At 41.8% G+C, this 14,193-nt stretch overlaps 1 protein-coding gene across 3 annotated transcripts; it reads right to left on the reverse strand.

Moving 5' to 3' along the window:
* Nucleotides 1-269: 269 nt before the first annotated feature.
* scamp3 (secretory carrier membrane protein 3) lies at nt 270-14,193 on the reverse strand. 3 transcript variants are annotated; one of them, XM_080734734.1, is made up of 10 exons: nt 14,157-14,193; nt 13,511-13,602; nt 12,779-12,859; nt 11,260-11,388; nt 9,562-9,682; nt 8,107-8,235; nt 5,020-5,179; nt 4,783-4,884; nt 2,628-2,745; nt 270-1,486 (listed from the first exon to the last, which is right to left on the reverse strand). In XM_080734734.1, exons 2-10 carry the CDS (start codon nt 13,565-13,567, stop codon nt 1,349-1,351), a joined length of 1,035 nt encoding a protein of 344 aa, XP_080590860.1. In that variant the 5' UTR covers nt 13,568-13,602; nt 14,157-14,193; the 3' UTR covers nt 270-1,348. The 3 variants fall into 3 exon arrangements, with proteins under 3 accessions (XP_080590860.1, XP_080590858.1, XP_080590859.1); XM_080734732.1 differs by having other exon boundaries at nt 9,562-9,685; XM_080734733.1 differs by lacking the exon at nt 14,157-14,193 and adding an exon at nt 14,044-14,150 and having other exon boundaries at nt 9,562-9,685.

The raw sequence follows: 14,193 nt of genomic DNA on the forward strand, positions 1-14,193 counted from the left end.
CTAGTGCTACATAGGACCACAATGGAAACAAGGTTTAATTTGTGTAATATCCTTTAAACATTATTGTATAATTGTACATCTGTACTATTTAGCAAACTGTTAAAGTATTCGATCAATGAAAAATGTAGAGTAATATGAGAATATTTTCTTTGTTGACCAGAGACGCACAAATAAGTGACTATTAGATAAGCATGACATTGACATCTCTCTTTTTTATTAAAACCAATACAGTGATTTTTACAATCATAACAACCACAAACGAGCACCAACAGAACAATAACATCACAACCAAAACAACACAGTTCTCATTTTTGAAATACAGTATGACAGAGTTTGGCAATAAAGGTAAACTAAATATGCATTCTCATTTCATTTGGCATAATAACAAAACAATTGGTTAGTTTGCACTGAAGCAACACAATAGTAGTATTGGTAACAGATAGTTGAGCGACTCAGTAATGAATCAAATTATTTAAGTGGCATTGATTCAGTGTTTTAAACATTTGCAACTCCCCTTTTTAGGAAATGAACCAGGCAAGACCTGCTCCGAAGAAACAGAATTGGCACAGAGCTCGACTTTTGAGTGTGTGTGATGATAACATAATTTCATTTAGTTATTGTTGCAATATTTGCTACAGTACATTTGCCCATATGTATAACTTATCCTTCACCCATCCTAAATATATAAGAAGAAGTGGATGCCATTAACACAGCACCCAGGGAGTTTAGTGTCTTTCTCAGGGACACTTTTGACACTTAGGTAGGTTTAGGGCAAACTGGTGGTGACCTTCAGATTACCAGATGCCCGCTCTATGGCCGCAAGTGTATGTATGTGTGTGCATCTATATATACTGTATATATATATATATCTATATAGTAAATATACAGTATATTGTATATATACTGTACATACATATATAGATAGTACTTATACTTGATTTATATGTAACAGAGCCCTCCCCTGAATTCATTAACACTTTTAGTTTTACAATACTGTATCTTCATCACAAACATTGTACCCCTCCCCCCTCTTTTCCATTCCATAATATACAGGTATATCAACAACACACATGACTTGGTGCCTGCCGTTAGAATCACCCAATGCCTACATGGCCTGCACTGTACAGCTGTCACACTTAACATGAGCCCATCATTGTCCTACCCCCTTTATCCTGCAGTTCAGATTCCCGCGAGCGCCAACATGGAGCCATTTTCCTCCCCCCGAAATTCGAATCATGGATAGAGGAGGAAATTAAATGGATCCCATATCAGCGCCTGGGGCAGGGGGCACCGTGCTCCACCAGCTCACTTTGCAAACACCACACCTGGCCCCCCGCCTCCCCCCTCTCTATCGAGGTCCAGTGAACGCCGCCTGGCCTGCGTTGGCAGCTGCCTGCCGTACGGCCTGATTGGACATTACTCCGCTGGCGAACTCGGCCTGGGCTTTCTGGAAACTGGCATCCGTCTGCCTGTACATAGAATGGACCTGCAAGGCATGGTGCAGAGAGAGAGGCGATACCTGATACACATAACCAATAACCAATTCATCATCGTACCACACTCATTGTCAGGGGGCTAAGACGATACCCTGAACCCGATATGGAGGGCATTCTTCGGACCGCATATTATCTGTTGACAGTTCTGTGGTCAAGCTACTATAGGGGTAATTATCAGGACAAGATACGTGGAAAGTCTTAATAGGAGGGCAGATGATATAGGCCAACTGTCTTTCCTAAAATGATCTGAACCATTAGACCATATCAGTACTTTCTGCTTTAACTCATTCTGTGCCAAATGCCAAAATGGCTCCAAGGTAGCTGTGCCAGGATTTTGTATGTTTTTCTTTACTATGCAATGAAAAAAAAATGATTTTTCTTTATAATTCTTTTCCCCACATAAACAGACACAGTTGTTGTGATTCAGTGGCAAAAAGAATTTTGTCAATCAGACAAATGGTTCCAGAGATAGAGCTGTTTGAATGAAAAAAAGTGTCCATCCACTAGAATGGACACACATGAACACACATTTTCTCAATCAGCTAAACGAGGGAGCGAACACACAAACAGAGAAAAGCATCTCTCTGATCTTTTTTTTTTTTTCTATGCAAAAAACACAAAAACATTGGCATTGTCATTGGCACAGAATGAGTTTTAATATTCCTATAGCTTCCAGGTCTGTTGCACTGCACTGTTTTGTAATCCCACCCCATCATTGAATTGAATGCACATTCATATTAAATGATTTTGTTCGCTCCAAGAATTCACTCAAAGAGGTGTATGGCATGCCATTTGCCCTTTAAAAGTATCCCTGATTATTAAGCCTTGCATGCCTTGAATAAAAAACATTGAATATTTTAATTAAATAAATAAAAAATACGTAATAGGCTGGGATCCTTTTAAGATCAAATGCAGAATAATCATAAAAATAAAATAAAAAAACATTGATTGCTATAAGCCAATAATAACTGGGAAGTTTCCTCCATAGTAACATCCAGCATAATCCATCCATTCATAGTAACATAAATATTATAGATAAAAGGTATTAAGTTATTGTCCTGCATCCTGGCTAAGAGTTAATAATTTGGCAATATACTATGCAAGAACTTGACAGACATTCATCCAGTTTACCTTCTTAAGCATGACTACCCCCATGGCAGTCTGGGCGGTGAAGCAAACAGCGTTTAGCATCATTATCACACCAACAGGAACACTGGTCTTAAGAGCAGCCAGGCTCACGATCCACCCACTGAGAAAAAGAGAAAGTTACTGAGAGATTTATAAGCTATGGACTGTCCACACCAAGAATGATAACTATAAAGATAATGGTAATGAAGTGACATTCCACACTAACAAACGATAGTGCTGGCTGTGAGTGATGTGTTGAGCGTGACACTCTGTAAATTCACGATATTGCTCATCACTGTCGTTATACAGTAGCTGTGGTGTGGAGTGCACTTCCCTCACGCCATCAACTTGAGTTAGAACAATTAGTAAAAAAAAAAGAAGACATATTTATGGTTATCGTTTTTGGCGTTGATGGCCCTTTAAAAATCACTGATGATTCATGTGAAAAAGAAAGCTAAATCCTGCTGCAAATACTAGGATAAGTTTGTCTATGAAAAAAAGAGGATCACAATTATCTTTAAGTTAGACATTATATTTTAACAAAATGTTTCATCATTAAGAAATTCAGTGCTGATCGGTCCAGCAGATTGCAGGATTAGCTACAGATACAGGACCCCCTTTTATTAGATGGCTAGCCTCACACAGTCACAGACCTGTGCAGTAAAAATTGTAATGACAAAAAAGGTTGCGAAAGGGAGAGGGGAAGCAGAAAGACACACACACACACACACACACACACACACACACACACACACACACACACACACACACACACACACACACACACACACACACACACACACACACACACACACACACACACACACACACACACACACACACACACACACAGCTGGTGTACACAGCTGGTGTTCTAAAGAGGTTGCATGATCCACAATTTCAAACTTTATCCAAACTCCAATTCACACAGAAATATTTACACCAAGTGCTATATAATATGAACAAATACATAAGATGTGCTATATAATATGAACAAATACATAAGATGTTTATTTCTTTCTGCTGGGTATTTAGAGCAAATTCAGGCATCATTTTACATTCCCAGGTAGCCCACACCAGAGATACAAGTTCAATACCTTTTACTTAATTGATCAAAATGCGCTGTGGAATCATATCCTGTAAAGTGACAAATGTAAACCAACCATGCACAGACAGTTTTTCTTCTTCATTGGCGGTTGGCAGATGCCATGTCATTGTTCCGACCTCCCATTGTTCTGGGGATGCCTAACCTTAACCTCAGTAAAACTATGCCTAAACCTAAACCTAACCCTTACCCTAAACCTAACCGCTGTCGGAGTAATGAGATGACAGACTTATGGGTATTCGGACTTGTCCCCGGTTGGCAAACGAAATGAAGCGGTACTCTACGTGATCAAACCATGCGGGGGAGGTGCACGTCATATAAAATAGTTTATTAACAAGAATTTGTTAATGTTCATGCTCTGTAGAGGATGAACCCTACGCGATATTGTTTTCCCTAGGATGGTTGGTGGGAACTCAGCTTATGATTGACTGAAATGGGACGCTCACAAACCTCAAGCCTGCACTGTCGGTGTGCCTGCCTTACCGAGAAAAAATCACACCCGTGTGAACTGAGCGGTGGTTTTCCCACCAACCCCCCCTCCCCCTGTGTGTGTGTGTGTGTGTGTGCGTGTGTGTGTGTGCCTGGCCTGGCCTGGCCTGAGAACAGCGCCCCTCCCTTAACATGTGTGGTCATAAAAGGTACTACACCACAGGCTTGAGGCTACATACAGACCCACCCACATACATACATACATACATACAAACAAACAAACATACATACCTACACACACGGCCACGCTATGGAGACGGTGTGACCACCGCTCAAAAACAATCCAACCATCCTAGGGAAAACTATAAGTAGCGAACCCTACTGCTTTTGGTGACCCTGGCCTTTGACCTTTCCTCTAGCACCGTCCTTAGTCCAAAAGGCACGCTGTAACTATTCTTTTATCATAGTTCATTTTAAAGCTTTTTCTGTCGTTTACATTATGTGTTGATCCTTGTGAATAGACAATATATCAATTCTTGTCCATTTGTGATTTGTGAATTCAATTTGTTAATTCACACCTGTTGAAAAAGTAATGCGACGCCGACAATTATACTTGTACTGTACCTGAAACCCCATCCTGGAATTCCGATGGTCATGATGACATAAGTGACCACTTGGGCAAAGAACACAAAGAAGAAAGCGAAGAAGTTGAAGGAGCTGTCACTCCTGGGAAGATAGAGAAAGACAAATTATTTCTTTAAATCAAATTAAATACCCAGGCTACCTAATGACATTCTTACATAGCACCACAACCCATGTAACACCCAGCTCATCTATTTTGGAGCCAGTAATGGTACGCACCTAAACGCTTTGTACACAGGCCTGTACCAACAGACGAAAGAACAAGGAGTGAATAGCAGGGCCCACAGGATAGCTAGGCCCAGTCCCACACCTCCAGAGGGGTCCACGCAAAACATAGACAAAGACGAGATCAGGTTGAAGAGCAGAGTGCATGCACCGACTGGAGGACAGGAAGGAGAAATAAAAGGAGGAGAATCAGACATAGCATAGAGAGTACATACATTTCATTATGTCACCAACTATCAAGTATCAATTAACCTCAGTATTCACCACAACTAAAGAGAACATGCTATTACCGGTACTTCCAATTGATCCTATAAAACAGACCAAAGTACCCAATCAACGAGTGACAATTAATTAGAGCAGTGATAGCTGAGTGGTTAGTGTCCACACCTAGGACTCCGGAGGCCCCAGAGGCCACAGGTATGATTCCCCGCTCCAGCTATCACTGCTCCCCTTGTGCTCCTTGTGGGCATCACTGGGTTGAGTTCAGCTGGGTTAAAGCTGATAAAAAAAAAAAGCAGCTGGGTTGGGCTGCGATATCTGAATTTCCCCCGCGGGATAATATAGGTAACTATTATTATTATTATTATTAATGTAAATGCAGCAGTTCTGTCCTACTGTGAGTTTTCTCCATGAATTCAAGGCTTCATGGGATGTGCAATTGATAAAAAATAAGTAATGTTTTGGATGAAACACTCCTTTTAAAGGACAACTTTCTTTTTTTACAACAAGGGTTCATATTTTACATAGTCATTAGAGAAAAGAAAAGATGAGTGTTATGATTTGCAAGCATGCATGCCATGTTGGAGGCATGCATGCAAATGGCTAAATATGTCTTTTTAGACACAATAAGCCCATTCCCAAGATGCACCGCAATCTTTCATGGGCAGATGTGACTTATGGGGGCAGGTGTAAATAGTAAAAAGAAATTGCCGGCTTATTGTGTCTAGAAATACATATTTAGCCACTTGTACACATGCCCCCAACCACTGAAATCAAAATACTAAAATCACTAAAACAATAGAAAGCAGTAAATGAAAACATTTTAACACTCATCTTTTCTTTTCTCTAATTACAATCTAAAATATCAACCCTTGGCAAACAAAGTTGTCCTTTAAGACCTGTGTTGGTAGAATGATGAAACAACCCACAAGAAGCGGCCCAGAGTAATGGGTAAATGGTAAAAAAAATGGTAAATGGTGCATTTATATAGCGCTTTACAAAGATTGTGCATTACATTCACCCATTCACGCACACATTCATACACCGGTGGCGGAGGAAACCATGCAAGGCACCAACCTACTCACCGGGAGCAATTAGGGGTTCAGAGTCTTGCCCAAGGACTCTTCGACATTAACTAAGGGGGAGCCCGGATTCGAACTGGGAACCCTTCGTGCTCTAATAACGGTTTCGGAATTGGTCAAAACACACTTTTCTAGCACACGAATGAACACATACTGATGAGGAGACACGCGATTTGTTTTGCTTGAAATACCTTGCATGTGATGTGCTTTGACCTACTAAAGTGGGACTGACCTGGACTCTATTTAAGTCTAACTTTGTCTATAATGTTAAAGAGATAAAGTGGGACTGACCTGAACTTTACGTAAGTCTAGCCACACGCTACTCTCTGAGTATGTATAAATCGCAATCGGTATGTCTCAATTTCTTCCATGGACAGCCCTCTTCTTGAGGAAGAAAAGCCTGGTCTAATTAACTCGCCAAAATTGCATCTCTATGGGAGGCTTGAGTTCTTTATTAAGTGTCTTATTTTCTTGTTTTACAGCTGTGTTTACCGTTTACCTGTGTGTGCTCTTCTCGTTTTACATCACTCAACATCCTGCATTATGTGCAAATCCATTAATTCCCTTCAAAACGCCTGTGTTGTCAAGCTGTGATGGACGGAAGTTTACCACTTGTTATCATCAGAAACAGAAAGTTGCTCATAACATGACGGCAGTGGATTTTTGTGAAACCATTGGCATAGAAGATAACTCAAGCTCTCCGTAAAGGTGCAATATTGGTAAATAAAATCAAGGACTTTCCTATCTCACACAGAAGAAATTGTGAGTGAGTCGATTGCAGCTGCAGTAGCTTAAGTCTAACTTATGTACCCCCTATTTATTTATTTATTTATTTCTGGAAACAAAAAAAGATTTCACCCACTGTCAAGCCCACCTGTGATGTGACAATAAAGATGATTCTGATTCTGTCTAATGTCAAAGATGGAGAAAAATAGACCAGAATAAACTTTGACCTCAGGGGCTTTCTTTTCAAACTTTCACCTCACTGGTCGAGTAAGGAACTGATGTAATGAAAGGGGACATTTGCAGTCATAATTGTGAAAAATAAATACATAAATAATGATAAAATAATTGAATTAACTCATACAGGGCCAGATTTCCAAAATATGAATATGAATGTGCGCTTATAACGCCAGGAAATAGCTATTTTGTATCCCCCCAGACCACCTTAACCAGACCACCTTAACGAATGCACGTTCACCATACCATACCACCAGATGACCACTAGAGACCACCATACACCATACACTGACATGGTCCCATGTTAAGCCTGTTTAAATCCACATAACAGGATGAGACGCTGACTTGGTCCTCATTGACTTAACATGGACGGGCCGCCGGTCACCATTTCAGCTCAATACTGTTCAATTCGTGCTTGATCGTCTCAAACCACCATTGGTATGGGCATCGGGACGTATATAGATGCCACACAGAAAGTTTCAGAATCAAAATCCGACCTAGTGAAGCTACGTGAGGGTCGGATGGTTGCATTGAGGCTAACGCTAGCAGAGGCCTGTTGTCAACAGGAAGCCCTGGTTTAAAGGTGACGTCATAATCGTATCCTTTTTTTTCACGGTTTACGTGTGGACATTAGCTGAGGTAAGCTAACCATTTCGCTCCGTCTATAAACACATATTAAAAGCTTAAACAATGCTTTTATATAAAAGTCGCTCCGAGTCGCTCGGCACCAAACGCCATAGTGAACTAGTCGCTCGTAAAGTCGCCCGGCGCTAACTGAGTTAATAAAATAAAACTATTGTGACTATTCAGTGGAACTCACACATCCACATGTAGTACATGATGGTGACAGTCCGCTGGAAGTTCTGGCTGATGTCCAAAGTTATGTCCTGGTAAAAGCACGGCCCCACCGGACAAAACGAGGGCAGCGGTGGCCAATTATTCTGACGAGCTAATAAAAAAAAAGGGGGGGGGGGGGGGGGGGGGAATTACAGAATTAATTTACACGCTCATATTAAAAGTTGAATGCTGCTGAACAGTTGATAAAACAATATGAATTGCTAAATGATATTAGCAGTGCTGCAGAGAAACAGATTTATGTTAGCATCAAGCTAATTGTCCAGCATTACAGCAGGCTTTATTCCATGTACTGTACAGTATACTTTATGTGTACACAGTAATCAATAGTAATGTCAATGCTTGACATTGGTACAGCTAAATCTAACACACCAATAATGGCCCTAATGTACAGTAATGTCCTCTTTACTGGAGTTCTGAAAATGACTATTGGAAGAATCCAGCTCCTCAAAAATGCTGCAGCCAGAATACTCACTAGGATGAGAAATGAACACATTGGCTCCTAATACAATGCAGAATTGATAACAAAAGTACTACATAATAGGCAAATCTCTTAGTCCTGAATACATCTCGGACCGGCTCACAACCTATAAACCAATCAGAACTCTCTGATCAGACACTGGTCTCGTAAACCTTCTTATTCTCTCCTAGACCTGTGTTTGTGCATGTGCGTGTTAGAGAGAGTTGAGAGTTGCGTGGGTGGGGTCGGGTGTCAAATGCTGTATCAAGTGAATGTGTGGAATGTGTTATTTTTGAATGGTTTATTTTATGTATGCAACGGGGGAGGGATTACTGTACTATATATAAACTTGCACAGAGACAGGGGAAAGTTAAAGACGCTCTTCACTTGCTCCTTATGGCGACTCATTTCCTAGTGAAACGGTCCAGGAAGGAGGGACATAGCGCTGGGAGGAAATGTAATTTGACGGTCAAAAAGTAGGTGGGACATAACTCATTAAAGACATCAATATATAAAGACGGGCGTGCCTACGAGCGACGCCGAGTGTCCCAGCGTCGCTCCCATAGACTGACAAGGCAGCGGCTATGGAAACAATTTGTGTTCATAGAATTTGTGGCCACAGAAAATTAAGTTTTCCATTTAATCTGTGTGTGTCTATGCATTGATCTATCTGTCTATCCATTTATCTACCGTTATCTGCATGTTGAATGTACATTGTCTGAGAAATGTGCTAGAAATCAAATTGACAATTGTAACCGAGGCTTGCTGAGTGTCTGTAGCAGGATGGTTTCATGCCTGCTGACAGATAGCATCCCGATAGAACTTCCACTCATCAGCATGTTATTTGCCTAAACACCTGACTTTATTACACTGTCTTTACATTCTAACTCCAGAAGCATTATGAACATAGATTTCGAGAGGCTCCAGACCTCTCCTCCGCCCACCACCAAGTGTCCTTACCGGCTCCAGGTCCTAGGCTGTGGGACTCCAGCTCTCTCTCTCTCCTCTCCAGCTCGCGTGCCTTCTTCTCAAGCTCCTCCTGCTTTTTCAGGAGCTCTGCCGTGGTGGCACTCACCGCAGTCTGCTACAGGAACAGTGGAACACAAAGTGACAGATCTCGCCTCAGACGTCAAAAATCTTTGACTATGTATCGATGGACAACTTTGCTGTTTTTAAACCTAAATCCAATTATTCTATTTGTGAGGAGGACATGGGATAATGAGTCATCCTCAGGCTATGACACTTATTGTTTGGCCCGGCACTTTTGGGTTGTGTTGGTAGTATTGAGTACTATTGCTGTGTTGACATGGCAGTGGGATACTTGTGTAGCACTGACTAGCGTTGATTGTTATGAACACTTTTGTTTGGCACTACATTGTTAAGTTGTGCATATTGCTATTTGTGTTTGACGTGACACGTTGAATGTTTTTTGGACACTTTATGTATATATTCTTATTTTATTGTGACAGATTTTTGACACTTTATGTATATGTTCTTTTTATTGCGCCTTTCTTTTTTGACTGTACACAACAGCACTTTTTTCTTTTTCTTACACCTTTGTAACCTTAAAGGAGTAGTTCACCCCCAAAATGACTTTTTTTCTATTGATTACGCCATGGAGACAAAAAAATGATTAGAGTAAATTTACCCCCATTGATTCCGGATGGGGGTAAATTTATTGTTATCACATTTTTATCTTAGGAATGCGACAAAAAACAAAAAATATTATTGAACTCTAGTCTCCATGGCGTGACTAATCAATAGAAAAAGTCATTTTGGGGGTGAACTACTCCTTTAAACTGCTGTGCTGCCTCTAGGCAACTGATTTTCCACTTTGGGATAATAAAGGTCCATCTATCCATCTATCAAAGCCGCCAGGAAGATGATTCCGTCGAAACATTGTGGCTTTTTTTAAATGTGTATTTCAAACATATCCTCTGTGGTCAGCACCTCCTCGTTATTGGTGTGTGCGGCTTGTACCAAGTCAGTACACGCCATTCTTCTACTACATCATTTTGCAAAGAGGAACACTTGTAAAAAATAAACCCTGGTGTGAAGTATGAACCCTGACTGATCCCTCTTCACGGTAAAGTGTGTTACGTAGCCGAGTATTTCATCATCACACTGTAAAAGCGCAGGAATCAAAGACTTTACAGAGCACAATCTCGCATCCGTGCACTGACTGCACTCTGTCATGTGGTGCAAGGCCTCACTGCACGCCTAGTCTGGGATCACTTCACTTTTCGGGGTTGTAACCAGTCTGGAGCGGAAACCACAACACGTCATGTTGTAGTACTCTTGCCGGAAAGATCAAACCGGATTCAGTTTTAACCCAAAATAATTCCCCTGCGCTCAAGGACATACTTGTAGGGCCTACCTAATAAACTCCTTGATGCGGAGTAGTTTTGCTTTTGAAAAATTTGTTTGGTATATGCATCTTTTTGTCCATCTTTTTGTCCAACTGTTAGCGACTGGCAAGACTACACTAGGCTACTCGAGCATTTTAATAGGGATTGGGGAAACAAACGGAGGGAACTAAATCAAAGCGATGCCGCTTCTTCTAGTGGTTTCCGCGCTTTAGGCGGAAACCAAAAGGCCTGCTGTGAACGAACACCAGGCTTTCCCCCAGAAAGCCTGGTAGGCGAGGTTACTACACACCTGAGGTCCCTGGGAGGTGTACGAGCCATAGTTGCGAGGCTCTGTGGGAGTGGTGGTCCTACTTGGCGGTGTCTGTGCAGGAACAGGTGGAACAGAGCTGGGGGATGTGGCTTCATACGCCGGCGGAGGCTTGAAGAAATGTTTAAAAAAAAACAATGATCAATCACAGAGGTCACACAGGAAATCATGCGGTACAATCCATCAACTGCCCATGCCTCTTGGAACAAAGCAGTGCACCACTGGTCTTTAGTTTAGAGGCAGAGGTGTAACAGTGATTTTTCTTCTCTGGGGAACGATATTTTGATGACGTCACATGAACGTGCATGTTTGAGGATGCTCACCGGTAAACCTGGTATGCAAAGTAGCCATTTGTAACCGTGCTGTGTAGGGACCAAAACACCCCTGTTTAGAGGGACTGTGTATACCTAACCTGATTTCAGACTCTGCACTGGGGAGCTTGAGTCTGAAGTTGTCCCCATTGTAAGAGATTTCAAAGGGGAGGGGATTTAAAATTTGAAATTCCCAATCACAAGACATCTGGTGGGAGGGGTTGTGTTTGACTTGTGTACACAAAACATTCTCCCCTCCCCTCTATGACAGGCATTGTCTTTGATGTTTCATTGATTAGAGAGAATCACTAACGAGCTTGTATGGCTCAATCACTGACTGCAGTTCAGAACCCTTTTGAAGTTCAAAGGGATCAATTAAGAACTCTGGTGAGCCACCCCTCCCTCCGCTGTTTCTGTTGATTTTCAAAAGTTAGACCCACCCCTCCTCGGTCTTGCATTGATTTCATTGGTTGGTGCGCCAGATCGGCCAGGACACCGACAGAAAGAGGTGCGTCAAATGCCACTTCCAGACCAAGAGAAGCAGTCCACTCAGAGAGTGGGCAGGTCTATTGGCTGGAGCCAGGCAAGTGTATACCAGGGGTCAGCAACCTTTTTGAATGAAGTGCCATGTTTTTTATTTTCTAAGATAGTGTGCCATGTCAACATTCATTTTAATGACACCCCATCAAAATTCTGACATATTTTGATTGTCAGGACCTTATTATAACGATCATTAGACTCCGAGCAATAACCCACCTATCTCCTGTCCTGACTCCCTCCCCACTGTCCCCAGTCAAAATGTTAATGAATGTAGAATTGTGTGCAGGATGTAATATGCTGCAAATTGGGTGACTTAATGTAATTGATCATGTTTAAAACAATATTTGATTCTCTCAGATTTCAGTGCAAATGTTGGCACCCACCCGTGCCTAAGGTTGCCTACCCTTGGTGTATACAGAATTATAGCTAAACTACGATGTCAAAATTGGACCTAATCTCTACTGCTGTTCTCAATAGATATTTAAGATGGTCTAATCAATGCAGTCCTTTGACCAGCTAAAACTGCACCCAGGACAACAGTCACAATGTGAGATTGTCCAGTGCAGTAGTAGGCCACTGTCTGGCAACTAAAAGCAGCACAAAGCCAAGATCTCAGCGACGACGACAGTCACGACACAAATCTTTCTCACCCCTGTTTTATTGTCAAATGGGTTGTAAAGGTCCAGTGTTGCATATCCTGTGTTACTGCTGTGCTGCGTCACAGAAGGGTCCTGGCAGAAGAGAGAACCACACAAAATAAAGGGTTATAAGTATAACACACACACACACACACACACACACACACACACACACACACACACACACACACACACACACACACACACAATTTTCAATTCAAAGGGCTTTATTGGCATGAGAAAACATACGTTTACATTGCCAAAGTAGAAGTGTACACAATACAATCCGAACAAAATATGTACAGGTGAATGCAGTTTTCATGCATCACGGTAACTGGCAGAGCAAGATGGTTGGGTTCCATTTGATATCCACACACACACACACACACACACACACACACACACACACACACACCATTAGACAATGGAACAAAATAAAACAATGACTTGGTGATGAGGCCAGTTCAGTAACATGCTGTGGCCTGTGGGCTGACTGCTGACAAGTGTTACAACTTAGGTTAGATTCTTCTTGAGTAAATTCACGATAAGGACTACAACAGCGAATGTGTGAGTAGATTAGACTGGCCACACGTCACATGAGCAGCAGCGTGCCTGCAATCCTCCAGTAATGGCAGAATGCCACACACCAACATCAAAGCCGCTCTCTTATCATCAAACACAAACCCAATACTACAACATTATCTACTGTAACACCAACTACGTAAATACACCGTTATTGATCACCTGGAATGGATTGTGGTCGTCCCCCACAGGCTCCGGGAAGCTCGTGTATTTTGACATCTCGGTGATGATAAGGGACAGTCACATGCAGTCCTCTGTTGTTTGAAGAAGAAAAATAAACACGGTAATGTTAATGACAGGCTGTCAGCCAGGGCCTGAGGTAATGCCACTGAACAGCCAGACCTATCCCCTGTCGTCGTTGATTTATAATCCCAACGCATAAACGGTTAACTAACGTTTAGTAGGGTGGTTGGGGTCCTTTTGGATGTTTAACGATTTCGGTTCCTTTAACGATCGATTCCCTGTTTAGTGGTCCGATTCCCTAACGGTCCCCTTTCTTTAACGGTTCCAAATGTAGGCTCGGGAACACAGGCGTTTGTTTCACAGTAACCCGTGGCTTCTCGACTGTTATTGTCATTTCTCCCATGCAAAATGCTGGGTCATAATCATCATCGCAACAACAACACTAGCTAGTCGCAACCAAACACCCGATAAGCATCTGCCAATAAAGCTTTTAAAAACATCATTCATTGTACTCAAGATAACGCCGCGCTGTCCTCGTTAATTTGTTCGATTTCCCCGTGTTTCCCAGTCAATCGTGCATCGTCAGATTGTCTTTTCGTTTGTAACAGTTTTGTTATTTACACACCAAAGGGAGTCGCTCCGCTTTTCCCAGAGAGTAGTCA

The sequence above is a fragment of the Nannobrachium achirus genome (genome assembly GCF_963921795.1).
Source record: "Nannobrachium achirus genome assembly, chromosome: 10".
Taxonomy (NCBI): domain Eukaryota; kingdom Metazoa; phylum Chordata; class Actinopteri; order Myctophiformes; family Myctophidae; genus Nannobrachium; species Nannobrachium achirus.

What these genes read in the sequence shown, in the direction of transcription:
- scamp3 (XM_080734732.1), bottom strand. Translation starts at nt 13,567, where the DNA reads ATGTCAAAATACACGAGCTTCCCGGAGCCTGTGGGGGACGACCACAAT. An exon ending in ACACCTCCCAGGGACCTCAG is followed by an intron (nt 9,686 to 11,259) that starts GTGTGTAGTAAC and finishes CTGTTCCTGTAG; the next exon opens with CAGACTGCGGTGAGTGCCAC. An exon ending in CCTGTGTACAAAGCGTTTAG is followed by an intron (nt 4,885 to 5,019) that starts GTGCGTACCATT and finishes CTATCTTCCCAG; the next exon opens with GAGTGACAGCTCCTTCAACT.